A 21,264-nucleotide genomic window follows, 5' to 3' on the forward strand; every position below is an offset into this window, starting at 1 on the left:
AAGATTTAAGAAGTGATCAAGTCTGTTTAAAAGCCAAAGTAAACACACTTGAATGCATCACAAGAAATGGTCACAGCTGAGTGGGCAAGTATTTGATCTCTGTTTCTTAGATGTGGCTTTGGGCAAATGCTACTGCAGAAACTCCTCGTGTCTGTGCTTACAAGCCCTCCTCACCCCCATCATCGTGGTATCCGAACACTCTTCAAAAGAAGGCATCCATGTAGCATATGATCAGCATCAACAACACTGGAATCAAGCACTAGCTGGAAAGGATGCAGGGTGTGAAATGATGCCATGTTTATTGGGGCTGCAGCTGTGCAAGATCCAAGTAATGCTATTGCTCTGTGTGCACTGTAATCAAAAGTCTCTCTTGCTGCACCTCCATGTTATCAATTTCACAACCCCACAACTGGGCAGAGAAAGCAATCTGCCTCTCAACCTAAGTAACAGGCTCTGGAAGGAGAAGCAGAAGCAAGGGCCTAACCAAAAAAAAAAGAGGAGGACGGAGGGCAAAAAATAGTCTAACACAAGAGTGAAATATGACAAGGGAGTCAATCCTCTGAACCTGGACTCTACTTGTGACTAACTTCATGGGCTGCTTGAGAGGGAGGTCAGGAAAACTTTGGAGACAATAGAGCGGAGTTCCATGTTGTCTCATAAAGCTTAGGAAGGGAGAGACTATAATAGAAGAATATCAGAGGTCTCCTAGCAAGGCACATGGCAGAATTGGAATCTATCCCCACACAGTGACAATCTTGGCCATCCTCATGGGGAGTTTCAAAGCACCTCAAATTAGACTGAGCAAGGGAAGTTAAACAATGGACCCAGAATAAAAGGGCTTGCAAGCCCTGTCCTCATCTCCCCCCACCATATCTCCTTTCTGACAGTCTGCACCCGATCCACCTTTGGGTCAGGTAACGATCAGATATTGTGGGAGCGAGCTTACGATATGGCCCCAGGGGTGACCCACTGCACAAAGCCTGCAATGGTTAAAAGCATTTCCATATCTAACTTACTCTGTAACCTTTGCCTCAGTGACAGATGGTTAGCCAGACACCAAGGTAAGGCAAACAAAAGAGCTATTTATGGCAAAACAAGAACATGACATTTCTCTTATATTTTTAAGGTTAAAAGTGGAAGAACTGGTAGAGAAGTCCAAAAGAAAGTTTTGTTACCATGAATCTCTGACCTCCTTTAAACTCCTTAAACAAGCCACAACAACAGATATAAGGAATATGAATTTGTTTAACTGCTTAGAGGCCATGAGGCTGCTGTATTAGTTTGTAGATCCCCTGTACAAAATAATTCCTTCTAGAGCCATGCAGAATCCAGCAAGGATGTGGGTGGTTTCCTTGTGACAGCCTGCAGCCAACTGCCCTTGATAAGAAGTCTACCTTATTGAAACTGCCAGTGCCACAACAACAACATAAATCAAACTTGGTTGTGGAAGCCTTCCCCTCTTCACCCTCACCTCCCTGCCCCCACGTGATCACATGTTTACTTTCCAATTCTATCACTTTAAGAGGTAGACAGTGCTGAGGTTGGGAATGAAGAGATTCAGCTCCATGAGACTGTCATACCTCAGGATGCTCATTTAAGACACATGGAGGATCCATATAAGCAAGCCTTCAGAAGGGCTGTGGGGAGGCACTGAGTTGTGAGTCTAATAATCTTTGATACCATCCTCTCTCCAGACCTGCACATCTAGAAGATTTGGAAATGGCTTCATCTTCCTCTGGTACACCTTTAAATACCTGGCCTCCTCACTGCCCATAAAACTAGCATGCACTCTGGTCCTCATTTCCAATTTTTACTGAAACCCTATCTCTGACTTCCTGACAGTAACTTTTCCCCACTCAGTTCAAAAATATTACTGCTAACCTCATCCTGGCCTGTTCTGACCAGGTTATTGCTTCTTTCAATCCCTGCCCTGGTTCCCTCTTCACCACAGGAACAAATACAAGCTTCTTGTTTGCCATCTTCAAGAACCTTTACAGCTTAGTCCCCATCTACTCATTTGCTCTCAGTTTCTTACTGCATCACTTTTCCTGTCCCCCTCCCCAGATCAAATTCTCAGTCAGCAATAGCAGCCTCCTTGTACCACCCCGCCGCTTCCCACAAGTGCCTTAGTGCAAAGAATGCACCCTCCCCAAATTAATCCATAACACCACTATCCTGTCCTCCAAATCCCTCAAGATCCACCATTGCCACAATGCCCACCGAAAGCTACCACCTCGTCAATAGGGATATCCAATATTTAACTGAACTGAATCCATATAGGACTAGCTACAGTGCAAAGCTACATAACTATGATCTGTAATTATCAACCTCTTCCCTGTTTCTTCCACTATTGCACTCACTTGCTGCATCTTGTCTTCCAGATTGTAAACTCTTAACAGTAAGGAATATCTTTTACTCTGTTCACACGGTACCTACCGCAACGGGATCCCTGATCTGACTGGAGCCTCTGAGCACTGCTGTAATGCTAAGTGTATTAATAAATCTGAGATGAAGAAGCTCCTGAGGTGATTAAGAAAATAAAGAGGTGTTTGGAGTGGCTTCCCAGAATGGGCCATCTCACTGCTGGGTGGGATGGTGCTGCCCTATGCCAGCATATGAGTTTTATATAGGAGGTCAATGATAGCTAACAAAGGGAACCTCACGCACACACACAGATCAGGCGTCATTTTCTTAGTTATGTCCCCCATCCATCCATCCATCCTTCCCTCCCTATCACATGAAATGGAACTTGCAAGTAAACCAATGTCCAGTTCATTCCTGTCCCCCGCTCAATTTAAAAAAAAAAAAAAACACTAGAGATATGACTTCCCTATTGATATGACACACAACTGCCCAAGCATCTTAGATCTAAGCAGACTCATTTCCTTCTAGGAATACTGAGCCTCCAGTTACAAAAGCCAGGATTTCAAGGACGGTGGTCGGAACCAAAGGGCAAGAGCCTTAGAAAGATGCTCAGCTCCAACATTGGCTACACCATCAACTCTGTTAACGTGAGTGGTACCAAGACCCCCATTGTGTCAAGTCAAATATAACAGCAGGGATATTGGATGGCAGGCAGGAACTTCATGGAAAGTGATGCTGCATCTGATCCAAGCTTTTGTGGATAGGAAACCAAACAAGAATATCTACCTAGCCACAAGCCCTGAGTAAGCTGCTTTTTTCCAAAGAAGGAAAAAATATCATGTTCATATCTTCTGCACCTCAGTACTATGGATTGCACTAGCTGTTCCCTACCATCACGTGGGGCAGCAACTCTCCCAGCTAGAATACAGGTGCAGAAAAGCAGTAAACATGTTAGTTCAGACCAATGTCAGTGGGCAAAGGAGACATACCCAGAAACAGTATCCCTTTTCTTAAATTTGGGGATGAAACAAGGAAGACAGGAGGAAATGCAAAGTCTGGTATAAACTTGCTTGTATGGCACACAGCCCTTTCTTTGTGCATGTCTATAGAATAGTCATGAGAAAGATACTGAAAGAAGTGAAATGCCAATCTAGTGTCTGAATAAATTATTTTCCCATGGTTTTTTTATAGCAGTCATCACCTGAATATCCAATAGATAGAATATTGCTGAAGGTCAAGCAAGTCTTTATTACTTCAACCACTAACACCACATGGTTTCAGACATTAAGGCCTGGTCTACTCTCCATTTTTGTACTGGTATAAGTATTTCAGACAGGGGTGTGTTTTTTCAGTTTTTTTAACCTGAATAGTTCTATCAGAAGAGCTTACTCCCCTTTCCTTATGGAATAAGCTATATCAGTTGAAGCGCCTTTACACCCATCTAGCTGTGTCCATACAAGGTAAGTTGGCAAAGTGGTACAACTTGTGTTTAGACAAACCTTATGAGGTTAAAAAGAAATTAACTCAACCAAAAGAAACTGGGGGGGAAAAAAAACGCCACTCCTCACATACTGCATCAGAGTCACAGCCTTTACAGACCTCATGATTTTATTCTTCTACACAGTAGAGAATGCCTAAAAAAAGAGAAAGCAACTAGGTTTTCTGTTCAAAACAAGCACACCAGAGAGCTCACCATTGCGTTCTTCAGGTCTAAGGCTCTTCTTTGCAACTTCTGCCAAGGCCCCAATGCCAAGACCAAAAGCTAGTCCTTTAAAACAAGATGAAAAAAAGCAAGTCAGTGGTGAATGAGCACAAAAATGCCATCTGTATATGCTTAAGCCATTTAATACATTCAGAGGATACTGAGAAGGAGCTCTTTTGTAATCAGCCCCTGACTGCATGGACTGCAGAAATATTAGCTTTCCCTACAGATAGGGGAGACAAGACTTTAGCATTTATAAATGTACAAAAGTAACTTGATTACAAGAGTCTGGCTTTTATGATATATAAGCTAACAATTACCCACCCTTCTCCTAGGTCTCTTCATTCACTCTGGCATGTCAGGGCTATATTATTATTGACTTAAGAGTTCTAAAATACTCAGCTCACAAGCATGCTGCAGAAGAGTGAAGCAGTAGGGTTCCACACTCCAGTTGTGGCTAGGCTTTAAAACATCACCCTGGAGGAAGGCTATTTGAGAAGGCAGATTACAATTCTGCTTTTGATAATAGTTCACACGCGTCAAGGAAATTGCAAAAGTTCAGACGCAAAGGTTGCTAGCGAAGTTTCAATAGTAAGGGCAGAGGCTTAAGCCAAATCTACACAATAAGACAACCAATCACACTCAAACAGGTAGCAACATTGTTGGGTCTAAATGCCAGTTGTGTCCAAGCCATCAACATGGTTTAACAAGGTCTGGCCTATGTTATGTAGGACAGTGGTTTTCAAACTGCGGGTTTTCAAACACAGGTGTCCTCGTGCTGCCCCCACCCCAAGCACTGGCTCCTGGCCAATGGGAGCTGCGGGAGTGGTGGCTGCAGGATAGAGCAGTGCAGAGCTGCTTTGGTACCTCTGCCTAGGAGCCGAACCTGCTGCTGGCTGTTTCTGGGGCACAGTGCAGTCTGCGATGCCAGGACAGGCAGGAAGCCTGCCTTAGCATCCCCTCTGTCTCACTGACTGGAAACCGCCCGAGATAAGCCTGCACCCCAACCCCCTGCCCCAGCCCTGACCCCCCCATACCCAGAGCCCCCTCCTGCACCCAAACCCCTCATCCCCATCCCAGAGCCTGCACCCCCAGCCCAGAGCCCCCCCTGCACCCCAACCCCCTGCCCAAGCCCTGAGCCCCTCCCACACCCCAAACCCCTCATCTCCAGCTCTGCTGGGTCACAGGCATCAATAATTTTTTTCAACTGGGTCGCCAGAAAAAAAAGTTTGAAAACCACTGATGTAGGAGGTCATGCTAAGATGATCAGAGCAGTCCCTTCTGGGCCTTGGAATCTATGAATGCCACTTGTACTGTAATTGTCTCCTCAAGAACTTGTGCAGCACTTAAATCAGTGCTCCCCCCCATAAGCTAAGTGGGACTTCAAGAGCTATGGCGATAACCGCACACTACCTTTGCTAGGGGTATGGGCTGGCTTCCTTCCTTATTTCAGATTGTAACATTTATTTTGCTGTGTAAATCAGGACCCCAATGGTATTAAGTTAACCAAGCCAGCCAGCCCTACATCCCAGCTCTGCAATAAGAATATCCCAGAATGCATTGCCCCACATATGGCTAGCAGATGTTCCATATGCATGTCCTCCAAGAACTCTAGCCCCTGCTGAGCACCATGGGATAGTTTCAAAACAGCCAGACAACAGATGTACAGACACACAAGGGCAACTAATACGGTTGTGCTGGGAGACAGGAGGGTACTTGTGTATCAAAAATAAAAAAGTTCTGTGGCACCAGTTTAACAAACATGGGCACAAACCAGCTGACACTCTTGGCATAAGGGGTCTCTCTCCTTCCTCCCAATTAATTCTAATTCCCTGCAAGATTTTAAACTGATATCATATGTACTCTCCACTTGGAGCATAGCTCCACCTTTATCTCACACATTAACCTCTCCACAACCTAAATACCAGTGCAAGTTTAGGCATCGCCACAAGCAGCTCCAGTGACATTACAGTCGCTTATTACTAAACATTAACCAGCAGTGACTATTTTTCTTTGACTGATTTCATTTCTGTTTACATATTTTATTCTGATAAGGCAGTTCACTTTCAAACTGAACTTTCAACCTCCTGTACTGAGATTTGATAATATATGAAGCACGTAAGTTAAATAATAAAACTCTGCACTTAATAGCATCTTTTAGAGGATCTCAACATGTTTTTAAAAAGGTAAGCATTTTGAAGCTATAAACAGTAATAAACTTCTCAGATAATTAGTTACAGGACAATAACCTTCCTCATGCTGAATAACTGTGAAGCCATAAAGCCTCAGCAGCTGATAGCAGGGAATAAAACCAAGGCTGTTTTGCTCCCACAACCAAACATACCCAACCAGGCACAACTTGACAATAAAGGTTAGAGCCTAAGTTCCCTGTAAGCTGCATGGCAGCGCAGCAGCCTATTTAGTACTGCGGAGGCACTCAGGAAACCTGCCTGGCCAGGATCTGCCACAGCCAGGGGAGGGGCACCCCTCTTGCTCCCCCTCCCCAGCCCTGGCCCAGACCGGCCACAGCTGAGGGAGAGGTGGGCTCCAGCCCTGAAGCTGCTGCAGCAGGGAGAGGTGCCTCTCCCCCGCAGTCCAGGTGCTGCTGTGGGGAGAGCTGGTGGGAGTCCTCTCTCCCTGCTGGAGCACCCTCCTGCACCCCAAACTCCTCATCCCCAGCCTCACCCCAGAACCCGCATCCCCAGCCCGGAGCCCCTTTCCACAATCCAAATCCTCCCCCCCCCCCCAGGAATTTTATTATGTGCACCAACATGGAAGTGATGTGTCACATTATTGTACCAATATGACACATCACATCCATACTGGTGCACATAAAATTTATTCCATATATGCGTGGGAAAAATTAGAGGGAACACTATTAGAGCCACTGAAGGACAACATGAAGACACTCAAACATGTCAGACTCCATCCAGTAGAGTGCAGACACTAGCGATGGGCAGAAAACAAGAATTCTATTTCATGAAAAATACTGGTTTCAGAATTTGTTTTCATTCCATACTGGAAAAAGATGGAGACCTTTCAAAGTTCTTCCACAAGAGAAACCACAAACAAAAAGACACCTCTGAATCAGACAGAGCATGGACTCAAACCTGGGTCTCCCAACTACAGATGGAGGAATTTTTCTAGGAAAGGTTTTTTAAAGATCAGAAAATGCCAATTCATTGGGAAGGTTTCTGAGGTCCAAGACAAGAAGGAGTTATCGGCTATGGCCTCCTTCCCAACATGGACCTGAGAAACTTTCTTAATGAATCAGCATTTTCTGATTATAAAACCTTTCCTTGAAAAATTCCTCCTTCTCTAGGTGATACACCTAAAATAGCAAGCACTATATTACAGAACAGTACCAAGCAAAAAGAATCAGACAGGAAGATTTAAAGAGAGCAAAGAGTCCTTACCAAAAGGCAATTTTCTAGGTTGTGAAGGAGTGCTGATGTCAAGCTCCAAGATATAGCTCATTCAGCACCAGATCTGTTGGTAACACTCCCATTAAGAGCTCTGTTTTATTGTTACTGCAATTCTGAACTAGTTTGGCTCTAACTTGTCTTTACAGTATCCCACTCAAATGAAAGACTAGGGACCAGATTCTATCTCAGTTACCAGTGTTAATCAGGAGCAATTCTAGCATACTGAGAAGTATTTTTTGCTTTACGATAGTACAACTGAGATCAGAATCTGGCCTAGTGCTCTTCACCCCACACCCTAAAGAGTTTCTAAGCCAAATTTTAAAAAGTACAACACAACAATTCACCCTGCAAAAAGGCTGCAAGGATTTACACTGTATAGAGCAAGGGATTAAAAAAAAGAAAAGGAGTACTTGTGGCACCTTAGAGATTAACCAATTTAGTCTCTAAGGTGCCACAAGTACTCCTTTTCTTTTTGCAAATACAGACTAACATGGCTGTTACTCTGAAACCAGGGATTTAAAAAGGAGTTTATTAAAGGTAGCTCTTCTTAAATTGGAAAATTCTGTGGGATTTTCTAGCAGAAAACAACTAACAAGTGTCAGCCAACAACTGCTCAAAACAGGAGAAGGAAAAAAACAAAAAACATAGGCTTAGGCAAGCTTAAGCCTTAGCTGTTCTTTCATACTCCAGCCCCTAAAGACTTAAAGGCTATAAAAGCATTACTGTGGTGGTCTGAGCCTGACTGAGTTATTGTCCTATGAGCATTATACTGAAATTCAGTGCAAAAACCCCACAGCAGGTCTGCTGATAAAATGAACTATTTGGAAATGTAACAGGGAATAAGACAATATACAAAACTGGTCTAAACACAGTGGGGGAGGGAAGAAAGTGCCCCTAGGGTGAGTGGGATCCTGCTGCTTTGATTGTTGCTATACAGCAACAAAGTCCGCAAAGTCAGTAACTGACTGTACTGCAAACCCACTCCATTCATCAAGAAAGCAAACAAGCCAAGCAACAACCTAGTAAAAATATTTTAAATAACTTGAAGACTCTTATTCCCATGAAAAGCATATCAGGCAGTCCACTCCTCAAGACCTGGTGCCTTTCACTGGTCCTTGAGGCTTACACCATTTTTTTTAAATCTTGAGTTTTCACAGTTTTATGTCTCTCTCTATTCCCCTTCCTGTGTTATTTACTGGAAAGTTGCAAAATTAAAAATTTAAGAGCACAGGCCTAATTCATCACTGGTGTGCAACTCCATTGACTACAACAGAATTACACTAGGGACTAGTTTGAGCTTTATTTTTAAAACACTACATTTCCTTTTTCACTAAACTCATTCAGCATTCCTTGTTTACGGGCTCTTTAGGGTAGTTCTTAGCTCACAACAAGGGTTATGGGGAACATGACCAAGCAAATATTGCAAATATTTGGGCTTGGCAGGATTTGATATAAACAGATAGATGTGGGTAAAGATCAGCTGACAGACAAATCGACAAAAAGATATTGATCAATAACAGTTGGTGGGAGTGCAGCCTCCCCTCCTTGCCCCTGAAGGGATCAGGTGTCACTGGCCTTGCTGCAATGCAGAGTCCTTGCTATCATGGACCCACTCCCTCATTCATGTGATAGTTGGACTGCAATGGGCTCACAGAGCTTCTGCAGGGCCAGTGACAATGGATCCCTGCAGGCGCATGGCTACTGTCCTGGCCCAGCAGAACAGAGACCCCGCAGCCAGGACTGTGAGGATAAAGCGCCCACCACAGGGGAGGCCACCTTGGTGCTGAATGGCTAAGTCCTCCTCCTCCTTCTCATGGCCCTAGGATTCTGCTCTACCATGCCAAGAGCGCAGGCTGCCCTTCCCCACCTTTTCCTACCCCTTGTGCCTGCAGGGATCTGATGTCACCACCCAACTACAGAGAGCCTCTGCAGCTCCACCATGAAGGCCCTGCTCACTCACTCAGCAGCCAGGAGTGTGGGAGCCATCCCTCAGCAGGAACTGTTCAGCAGTACCCAGGGATGGCTCCCACCCTCCTCCTTGCTTCCTGGCTGGGGGTCTCTGCTTTGCCATGCCCAGACCACAGCCTCCCCAACACCTTGCACCCCAGGTGTCTTGGGCCCCTTGGCCATACAGGGAGCCACTAGGAGCTGCCTGTACCCCGCTATCAACACTGCCCTAAACCCCAATCTTACACCCTACTTAATTTCCAGCAACTGTAAATAAGATAAAAATTTTATTTTTTAATAACAGTCACAATTAGGAAAAAATACTGAATCTTGCCAAGCCTACAAATACTGCATGGGATTGATTGATTAGACCTAACAAGACACTAATTTCAAGAAAATCTATTAATATTTGCTTTTCCAAACTTCTTCTACATACCCACCCACCCCAAAGGCTGTGGTTTTAGACCTACACTACCTGTTTACCTCTGAATAGTTGGCAGCCTTCTATAACAAAATCCATACATTCCTGGGCTTATTTTCAGAGGTGCTGAGCATCCAGAGCTCCCACTGAAGTCAACAGGAGCTGAAGCTGCTCAGCACCTCGGGGGGGGGGGGGGGGGGGAGTGGGAGACAGTCCACTGGTGTCAAAATATGAAGTAAAAAACAAACGAGGAGTCCTTGTGGCACCTTAGAGACTAACAAATTTATTAGAGCATAGGCTTACATGAGCACAGCTCACTTCATCGGATGCATACAATGAAAAATACAGTGGGGAGATTTTATATACACAGAGAACATGAAACAATGGGTCTTACCATACAGATTAACAAGAGTCATCAGGAAAGGTGAGCTATTTCCTCTACAGCAAACAGGGAAAGATTAAGAATGAGCTCTCAAAACTGGATACGCTCATAAAAAACCAACCTTCCACACAGGCTTCCTTGTGGCTGGACTTTACAAAAACTAGACAAGCCATTTACAACACACACTTTGCTTCTCTACAAAAGAAAAATGATACTAAACTACTACATGCCAAAAGGGGCCACAAGAGCGGTTCCCTTAACCCACCCAGCAATACTGTTAATCTATCCAATTATACTCTTAGCCCAGCAGAAGAATCTGTCCTATCTCGGGGCCTCTCCTTCTGCCCCTCCACCCCCACGAACATGATACAGTTCTGTGGTGACCTAGAATCCTATTTTTGACGTCTCCAACTCAAGGAATATTTCCAACACGCCTCTGAACATACTAACCCACAGAGATTTTCCTACCAACACTACAAAAAGAAGGATTCTGGGTGGACTCCTCCTAAAGGTCGAAACAACAGAATGGAGTGACAGAGTGCTTCCGCCGACGTGCACAGGCTGAAATTGTGGAAAAGCAACATCACTTGCCCCATAACCTCAGCCGTGCAGAACACAATGCCATCCACAGCCTCAGAAACAACTCTGACATCATAATAAAAAAGGCTGACAAAGGAGGTGCTGTCGTCATCATGACTAGGTCAGAATATGAACAAGAGGCTGCTAGGCAGCTCTCCAACACCACTTTCTACAAGCCATTACCCTCTGATCCCACTGAGGGTTACCAAAAGGAACTATACCATCTGCTCAAGAAACTCCCTGAAAAAGCACAACAAATCTGCAGACACACCCCTAGAACTCCGACCAGGGGTATTCTATCTACTACCCAAGATCCATAAACCTGGAAATCCTGGACGCACCATCATCTCAGGCATTGGCATCCTGACAGCAGGATTGTCTGGCTATGTAGACTCCCTCCTCAGGTCCTACGCTACCAGTGCTCCCAGCTATCTTCGTGACACCACTGACTTCCTGAGGAAACTACAATCCATCAGTGATCTTCCTGAAAACACCATCCTAGCCACTATGGATGTAGAAGCCCTCTACACCAACATTCCACACAAAGATGGACTACAAGCCTTCAGGAACAGTATCCCCGATAATGTCACGGCAAATCTGCTGGCTGAACTTTGTGACTTTGTCCTCACCCATAACTATTTCACATTTGGGGACAATGTATACCTTCAAATCAGCGGCACTGCTATGGGTACCCGCATGGCCCCACAGTATGCCAACATTTTTATGGCTGACTTAGAACAACGCTTCCTCAGCTCTTGTCTCCTAATGCGCCTACTCTACTTGCACTACATTGATATCATCATCTGGACCCATGGAAAAGAAGCCCTGGCGGAATTCCACCATGATTTCAACAATTTACATCCCACCATCAACCTCAGCCTGGACCAGTCTATACAAGAGATCCACTTCCTGGACACTACGGTGCTAATAAGCGATGGTCACATAAACACCACCCTATACCGGAAACCCACTGACAGCTATACTTACTTACATGCCTCCAGCTTTCATCCAGACCACACCACACGATCCATTGTCTACAGCCAAGCTCTACAATACAACCACATTTGCTCCAACCCCTCAGACAGAGACAAATACCTACAAGATCTCTATCAAGCATTCTTACAACTACATTACCCACCTGCTGAAGTGAAGAAACAGATTGACAGAGCCAGAAGAGTACCCAGAAGTTACCAACTACAGGAAAGGCCCAACAAAGAAAATAACAGAATGCAACTAGCCATCACCTTCAGCCCCCAACTAAAACCTCTCCATCAAATCAAGGATCTACAACCTATCCTGAAGCATGACACATCACTCTCACAGATCTTGGGAGACGGGCCAGTCCTTGCTTACAGACAACCTCCCAACCTGAAGCAAATACTCACCAGCAGCCACACACCACACAACAAAAACACTAACCCAGGAACCTATCCTTGAAACAAAGCCCATTGCCAACTGTGCCCATGTATCTATTCAGGGGACACCATCATAGGGGCTAATCACATCAGCCACACCATCAGAGGCTCGTTCACCTGCGCATCTACCAATGTTATATATGCCATCATGTGCCAGCAATGCCTCTCTGCCATGTACACTGGCCAAACTGGACAGTCTACGTAAAAGAATGGACATAAATCAGATGTCAAGAATTATAACATTCAAAAATCAGTCGGAGAACACTTCAATCTCTTTGGTCACTTGATTACAGACCTAAAAGTGGCAATTCTTCAACAAAAAAACTTCAAAAACAGACTCCAACGAGAGACTGCTGAATTGGAATTAATTTGCAAACTGGGCACAATTAACTTAGGCTTGAATAAAGACTGGGAGTGGATGTGTCATTACACAAAGTAAAACTATTTCCCCTTGTTTATTTCCCCTCCCACTGTTCTTGTAAAGTGCTGGAAATGGCCCACCTTGATTATCACTACAAAAGGTTTCTCCCTCTACCGCGCTCTCCTGCTGGTAATAGCTCACCTTTCCTGATCACTCTTGTTACAGTCTGTATGGTAACACCCATTGTTTCATGTTCTCTGTGTATATAAAATCTCCCCACTGTATTTTCCACTGCATGCATCCGATGAAGTGAGCTGTAGCTCACAAAAGCTTATGCTCCAATAAATTTGTTGTTCTCTAAGGTGCCACAAGTACTCCTTTTCTTTTTAGGGATACAGACTAACAGCTGCTACTCTAAAACTTACCAAGTGTGAGGTTAGTCTAACAAGACAATTCAATTGACAGCAGGATACCAAGGGAGGAAAAATAATTTTTGAAGTGGTAATGAGAGTGACCCATTTCAGACACTCATTACCACTTCAAAAATTATTTTTCCACCCTTGGTATCCTGCTGTCAATTGAATGGTCTGGTAAGACTAACCTCACACTTGGTAAGGCAATTCACATCTTTTCATGTATTTGTACCTGCGCCTGTATTTTCCGCTCCATACATCTGCTGACGTGGGTTCTAGCCCATGAAAGCTTATGCCCAAATAAATTTGTTAGTCTCTAAGGTGCCACAAGGACTCCTTGTTGTTTTTGCTGATACAGACTAACACAACTACCACTCTGAAAAATATAAAGTGTAACTGTCATCTATGGTTTTACCCAGGCATATGGGTAATTTCAGGGCTACAGCCTACAGCTTTCTTTTCCACCAGTGTATTGTTTTAAACAATTGCCAGGTGTCTGCTAGTTCCCATTATGCTACAAACTGAAATCAAAACATGAGCCATCCTGAAAGCAGGTCTGTTCAAAACGAATGCACTCACTGAGCAACTGACAAAACAAAGTTGATGGATGCTTAACAGTTTGCTACCACTATGCACAGCTTGCCAAGCTCTGAAAGTGAAAGGTATTTTCCCCTCTAGTAGCATGTGCTCTGGGTATGGTCATGTTGTACACTGCAAGCATTATACAGTGTGCTGCAATGCAGGACAGATTGACCATCTGCGTGAGACAGCTTTGCACAGCACGAATCTAGCCACTGGCATTGATTCCTACTAGCTTCCTGAGCACTAAATTCACCCCCCAAAAATGTAAACAAAGTAATCATCAGTCCTGGAAATATTTGTATTACAATAAAAAGAACAGACCCCATATATTATGGTTGCGCCTGTACTTTGGGGCAAGTTGCTCAGAAACTAATTACAGCTAGAATGACTCCACTGGACATTTCTAGCATTTAATACCCTCAATTACACACTAAGCTCAGCAGAACCAATATATGTATAATGCATGCGAGGAGAGATCGAAGTTCAATGAAGGAATTTACTTATATAGTCAGCATTAAATTCCAATTAGTTCATAGCATTCTATGCACACACTGCAGGGAAGAATCCTCAAACTTTAAGGCAGTCTACACCTCTTCTCCCAGAAAGGCTGTGATTCCAGGCAAGCTCACAGCAACAGACCACGTACTTAACACCCTCTGTTACGGAAACCTCAAGCGTTCCCATTTCGGCACAAGGGCTCCAATAAGACAGCTAGAAGATCAGTATGTTCTCCAGAATATGTCCAACTTGTTCAAAAATTCACAAGGGGGAAAAGAAAGGCACCTGTCTGGTTTATTGTGGAAGAGACGAAAGAAAAGTGGCAGTTCCAACGGTACTCAGTTCAGTATACTCTAGGGCACAGGTTCTCAACCCGCGGCCCAATCAGCACACAGCTGCAGCCTGTATATACAAGTAGTATATAGTGTGGATGTGGCCTACATTTTATGTAGAGAGCTGCGTAATGGTAAATAGGCTGAGAATCACTGCTCTAGGGAGAGTTGAAATCTAACCTAGGTTTTCACCTCCCCACCAATCCTTCCCTAATAAATCAGAAGTTTCCCATCTCATAATAAAATGAGAACTAAACTGCTACTGTCCCTCCTCAAGAAAGTTAGAGAAAGGACAAATGCCACTCTGTAGACTCCACATCTTTTTAATCCATAATCATCTCTCTAGAAGAAACCTATCCCACCTATTAAAAAAATATACTCTCTAAAAATTTCTTCCCCATCCCATATGCATCTTCAAATGAGATCATTGCCATGTACAGACACCTCTCAAAGTTCAGGGAGAACAAACAACTCAGAACTCACTGATAGTTTCCTTGCTTTTAGAATTCAGGTTAGACTCCAATGGACAATAGCAATGATCCTTCTATACAGGGATAGCAAAGCCACTACCACCGCTAAGTATTGTAACAGGCAGCTGATGGAACAGAAAAGGATCATATCCCAATGCCAAGTGTTTTTGCCAGATCACTGCACTCTTGTTCTCACACAATCTTGATCACTCAACAGTCTAAGGAATATAAGAACAAAGTAGATGTGGTGTTATTTAATCTCTGAGGTATAGTCACCCTCGGGCTTCCCCTTCACTGTTCAACATTTTGTCTCTTCTGCCCTGCCTCTGTTCTGCAGCATAGCTCAGACTCCTTTCTGCAGCAGTTCCCAACCGCTAGCAGTGTAACTGGTACCTCTCTTTAGATCACCCCAGGTGCAGTCTTCCTGTCTCTAGCACATCTTCTATTGAGAGTGCAAGCTGAAAGGAAATGTAGAGGGGAGACAACACCATGTAGCTACAGGAACTCTTCAGCAGATCTACTAGTCTGAGCTCTGACGTGGGGCATTTATTTTGCCTTATGCTTACTCTGCCTTCTTTGAGAGGAAAGCTAGTCTACTGGATGGGGCACTGGTCTAGGACTCTCAGCAGAGTTCTATTTCCTTCTCAGTCACAGACTTCCTCTGCGACTTTGCACAAATCACTTAATGTGCCCAGTGCCTTAGCTCCTTGCATATAAAAACAGGAGTAATACTTCTCACAACACTCCTGTGAGACAGGAGATGACATCCAGAAGACTTGTGGGGTATCCAGTACTAGTGATGAACGCCATGTAAGACCTTTGCTGCCCTCTCCTCAAAGGCTAGTAATAGCCATTCAGAATCTCCAGAGAGACAGGGGCATGTGCAAGGAGATGGGAGCAGCTACTGTGGGCCTCCTTTGATGACCTCAGCTATTGGTGATGGTTTAGTGAAGGGGTCAACAATTATTTTTTGTCAAGGTCCAAATTTCTTGGTCAAGATATAGTCAAGGTCCAGACTCCAGAGAAAATAATATGAAAACAACAATGATCATAAGTAAATAAAAAGACTCCACAGTCCAATCAAAAGCTTCTGGCAGTCCAGATTTGGCCTGCTGTCTGCCTATTGAGTACCCCTGGTTTAGTGAGTCACACTTAATTCTCTGAACAGCAGACAGGCTGACCTGGCTTGCCACTTCTGCCTGATTCTGCTCTGTGAATACTACAATTCCTGCAGGAGGCCATCTACAGTTTGGAGCTGACGTGGCATTTACAAGCAAGGCAAAAGTGAACAGCGGATTATGCCCTAAGCTGGTCATGTCTTCTTGAAGAAAACTTCTTGAAGAAAACTAATCAGGACAACTAACAAGTCTTTACCTACATCTTTTTTTTAAAAGCCTATATTCGTAACAGACATTAGTAGGTGAACAGTTTTCCCTACTGATTTTACCCTGGATCAGCAGTGACTGTTTTGCTGTCTTACTGGCAGCTGCCCCTTACTTAAGACCTGTGTTACTGCACAGATATTAAATAGGAGCATACACAGATCTGAGAAACATGCCTGGCTCTAGCCAGTTAATAAGCTCTCTATTTGTTATTTACTCCTGCCACAGCTCCCATACCCAGAGCCACATGCTGTACCAATTCTCTTAAGCAACTGAGGGACAATTTCAAAGTGAAGAGATTCTTCAGCTCACAACAGTTTCAATGGAAACTGTAAGCATTCAGCACCTCCAATAACCAGACCCTGAGCTTTGAAGTTACTGTGATTACTGCTGCGGAGCAGCTCAAGGAATCTCACATGGTGCGGTGTACACTGCACCAGAGTTTTAAAATGTAGTATTAAGTTTTAATTAGAAGAGGGCACTCACCTCATCAGATTAAAGCAAGCCAAGTAAAACCATTGTCTGGAGTTACCAGACATGGATTTACAGTATACTGTTATTATTAAGTACATGTGCAGGCCAAAAACAGTTCTAAACTTAGAGTAAATAATGTACAGAAGCTGCTTTTAACTGTAAACGGAGCCACGTCTCCACACATAACAGACCTCACACTTGCCTGAAGTATTCTGAAGTTACAGTTATATCTCTCAAGCCAGCCAATACCCAGGTCCTTTAATTAAAGAGCTTTCCCTCTTACTCCAGATGATCCATCATTCCCCTGATTCTGCTTCACTACTTCAGAGGAGAAAGACCCTTTCAAACATTAGCCATCCCACCCAGCCACCAAAAGGAGAGGCTTTGGTACTGAATCAACCCACCTGAGGCTTGACACCTATTAGAGGCTAACAAGATCACAGACAAGATCATACTTCTCCCTACTGTTGCAGAAAAGGCTCATCAGTTCCTGACACTATCAAGGAAGAAGGCATGAACCTGGGGAAACTGAACAAAACCCCCTCTGTTCCTTCACCAAGATCCAAAAAAAGCAAACCAGGAACCAAGAACAGGCTGAAAGCAACAGCCCAGCTGTTCTTGACCTCAATTTCAAGCACCTCAGAAAGGAGAGTGATGTATGGAGAAGAATGTTTTCCAAATGGCCCTGGCTGTAAACAATGTATTCCCCACCCCCACTCTTTTTTTTTATTATTGTTATTATTAAAGAAGTTTCACTTCTCTCCTCCCCACCCTCTCAGGGTAACTTTCCAGCTTGAAGCAGGAGTCAGCCATTCCTCACGACACACAGTCTTGGATGCAAAGAACTAGAGCTGTATGCCTACAGTACTGAAAGTCCAGAGACAGACAGCATGGACAGTTGCCATTTCACATCAAGCAGCTGTCAGCAGGCAGCTAAGATAAATCTGATTACATGGAAAATGAACAGACAGCAGTAATGCAACATGCTTTCCTCAAAACATGGGTTAGGGTGCAAGAAGCACCCATGTCCGTGCTTCAAATCTGAGGAGGCTTGTATGCTCTCAGAGCTTCAAAAAAAAAAATTGTTTTTAAAGAGATGCTGTTATTCCAAGAAGTGGATCGTGATGCATTGTCCTCTTTATGCGGCAGAGCAGAATGAGGTGGGTAAGAAACCCTGCACTGAAATGCAGAGTTCAGATTCTCTGAAGGTGGTAGGAGTCTTCTCCCCGCATTCTGCAATTTAAGTGTTGCTTATCCTAAGCAAAGCTACACTGCAAGGAACTGTTCCTTTCCAGCTCTTTCCAGCAAGCATATTACGCACACTCTCCAATATAAGTAGGCTAAGGAACTGCTCCTGTGCACTGGCAGGTCTGAAAAGTATTGGGCAGACCACCTCACGGTATTAAACATTTGGGGATGTCTAGATTGTGCGTTTCAAGCAGATTTTGTGAAGTCCTGATAGATGTGAGGACAGGCTCTAAAAATCACTACTTGAGAGAAAACTCACAATGTAATTATGCTGCATTTACCTGTAAACAATATGATCACATCTAAGCAAAAGGAAAAAAAGGCTCCAAGTTTAATGATTATAGAATAGGGGACTGGGAGTCATGCACTTCCATGAGCGTTTTCCCATTTATAATCTGGGTGTAATACTTCCCTTATCTCACAGAGATACTGTGTAGTTTTATGAACATTTGTTATGCCCTTTGAAATCCTCAGCTGCAATGTGTTATGCAAGTGCCAGCTATTTCTTCTATAAAGAGGTCTATCTTAAAAAGCATCAATTCTTTCAGTATGAGCCCAATCCTGCAAGCAATTCATGCACAGAAATCCCACTGATTTCAGTGAGAATTCTTCACAAAGAAAGCTTGTAGGATCAGGCCCTTCATATCTTCCAATTAGAAAGTTCTTTACTAATGAGATAAATACATTGTCCATGTCTGTTCTGCAGATAAATTCCCCACCCTCCACCAGAATAATACATTTCATAACATCTGGCCACCAGTCAAGTGAACAGTATGGATCAGTTCAAACTAAGGCACGCTACTGTAGAGTACTTCATATTGTTGAAGTAACCAGAGGAAGGATTCTCCCTCAAAAAAAAAAAATGGATGCAAGTCTGCAGGAGCAGAGGCATTTTTATTGGCTAACAGGTAACTAAACAAAAAACAGAAAGGTGAAGCAACAGAGTATTACCAAGAAGAGTAGCAGCACCCTACCAAATCCTCCACACAGAACTTCTAAGACTAGCATGTGTTTCCACTAGAGGCAGACTGCTGCATGGTAGCCAGAGAATACAGGAGAGAACAAAGTGACAGAGCCAGGTCTGAGAACATGCACATAACAACTTTGGGGGTTTGGCCTCTGCAACGCATCCCACTGCACGTGGGTCAGATTCATCCCTGCTCCAACTCCACTCAGATCAGTGGAGGAGATCTGTAACCATAATAAAGCAGCATGAGCTTAGCGTTGATCCAAACCACCCATTTGTAGTAAGGCACACCCAAATGAGTCCTTAACTAGAACAGAAGTGGTTAGTGTTCATTACTGCAGCACTCAGCTCTTCCCTGATGCCTCACCGTCAGCACCCTTATGGCCATTGACTAATATAAAAAATACATGCACAAGTGCCAGGCCCTCACCTCCATTCTCTCTCACACACACACACACCCCTCACCTCCAAAGTTAGCGAGTCTCCCAAGCCGTGTGACTGGCACCTTCCGCTCTCGGGCCCGTTCACTGAGCTGCATGATTGGGAGAAAAAAAAAATCCACAGTGAAACTCAGCTAGGAGAGGTTGATGCTACCAAAGAAAATAAGAACATAACTTATTTGATGCCTGAAAACCTTCACCATGCTAGAAATCAGCATCCCACAAATTCCACTCTAGGTATTTCTAGGGCACTGGTCCCTATAGCCTCTAGAAGCTCATGTTTTTCCAAGTGAACACAATGTATCATGCAAACTGAAGCAAACATTAAACATCTCCAGTGACAAATACTGGGGGAGCCACGGAGAGGGAAGCAAGAGGGATAAAAGGGTTTGTGTTCATGTCTAAGTAGCCCATGTCTATAGCTAACAAGGCAGCCCTTTGACCTACGTGATATAGTAGGGTCCATAAAACCAACACACCTTGCATTAGTGAAATTAGTGCTCCTGAAAGTTACCATGTTCACAGCACTATAGACTACTCCTCTAGTTACAAGTGTAGTACAAGCGCAAGCGGGTTTACTAAAAGCAGCCCAGGGGGTTAAATGAACTGCAAACCCTGGAAACATCTGAAGTGGGTTTGGAGAAGGAGAGAGCCACACCAATGATGGCAAATCTCTTTGCTGTGTGCTCTCTCATTCCACTATATTCTCTCCTCCCTCTTTCACATGACAGCATGGTGACCCGGTAAGCATTTGCAAGATTATGCCACTCCTAGGTAGGTTTATACTCTGGGGTAGAAGTGCAAGCTTCCCATATGCTATCCTATGGGCAAGCCTGACCTGGAGGGATCACACTCTCAGTTCAGAGGTTTTCAGCATATACTGCCCACTCAATCTTTCACACCTCTACTGAGATTGCCATCTAGCCAGTACAGTCCCTTCCAGACCAGGATGGATTCTTTCAAAGGACATTCCTTGCACTGCCAAAGCCTACAGCTGTCTGCACCTGCTCCATGTCTCAGTCTGCAAACTAAGAGTAAATATAGACCCTTAACTATCCTAAGCATTCAGTGGCACACATGTGACAGGTGAGCAGCTGTTAGTAGAGAACAATTCTAATTTCACATACACATTTTAACCATCCTCTGACAGAAGATGAATGGGGGAAGGGGGGGAGTGTGTGTGTGTGTGACAGAACAACATTGCATAGACTGAAATTAAAAACAAAACAGATACCATCCCCCTTCCCACCCACGTAGCAATAAGCCAAATTCAAAGGAGGAGAAGCAGTAGGAGAGGGTGAGAAAGGACGATTGTGTGGCTAAAGCAGAGGACTGGAAATCATTAATAAAAACACATACCATTTGCTTGTGAGGTTTCTGTTCTGGATCAGTTTTGGCCTGCCTGGCTTTATCAATATCTTCAGCTGTTAGCCCACTGACAGAGGAATGGTCCTGGTGAAAAGCCCTGTTTTGCCCAAAAGTAGCAGCAAAAGGATTTCCAGGGTCCCTAAAGCCTCCAAATAGCTTTGCATTCACTTTGGCAGAGAAGGGAATCTGCCCTGGGCTTGCATCTCCAATCTCGCTGAAATTTCTAAAAGGTTCATTTGTGGCGTAGCTGTAAGCTGGACCCTCTGTACCACTACCTTTGTGGGGCTGGCGTGGAAATGAGAAGTCCTTTGTAGCATTTGACGACTCTGGCCCCGAGAAATTGTAATCACTCCCAAAATCCTCACCGAGATCAGTTAAGTTTTCTTGCTGTTTACCCAGATCCTGCAAGTAACATAGGAATACGTCAGAAACCAGAAATTTAAAAAAACCCGCAGGACACCAAACAAAGATCCTCTCACCTGTGAGTGTAACTA

General features: G+C 44.1%; 1 protein-coding gene across 7 annotated transcripts in view; it reads right to left on the bottom strand.

Moving 5' to 3' along the window:
• Positions 1 to 21,264, bottom strand: part of COQ8A (coenzyme Q8A) — a 124,543-nt gene that overhangs the window by 73,627 nt on the left and 29,652 nt on the right. For all 7 annotated transcript variants that reach the window (XM_073338683.2, XM_073338682.2, XM_073338678.2 and 4 more), the window contains 3 exons: positions 20,762 to 21,172; positions 19,428 to 19,494; positions 4,058 to 4,132 (listed from right to left, as the gene is read on the bottom strand). In XM_073338683.2, coding sequence (XP_073194784.1) covers positions 4,058 to 4,132; positions 19,428 to 19,494; positions 20,762 to 21,172 — 553 coding nt within the window. The remainder of the gene's footprint in view (positions 1 to 4,057; positions 4,133 to 19,427; positions 19,495 to 20,761; positions 21,173 to 21,264) is intronic.

The sequence above is a fragment of the Lepidochelys kempii genome, chromosome 3 (genome assembly GCF_965140285.1).
Source record: "Lepidochelys kempii isolate rLepKem1 chromosome 3, rLepKem1.hap1, whole genome shotgun sequence".
Lineage (NCBI taxonomy): Eukaryota > Metazoa > Chordata > Testudines > Cheloniidae > Lepidochelys > Lepidochelys kempii.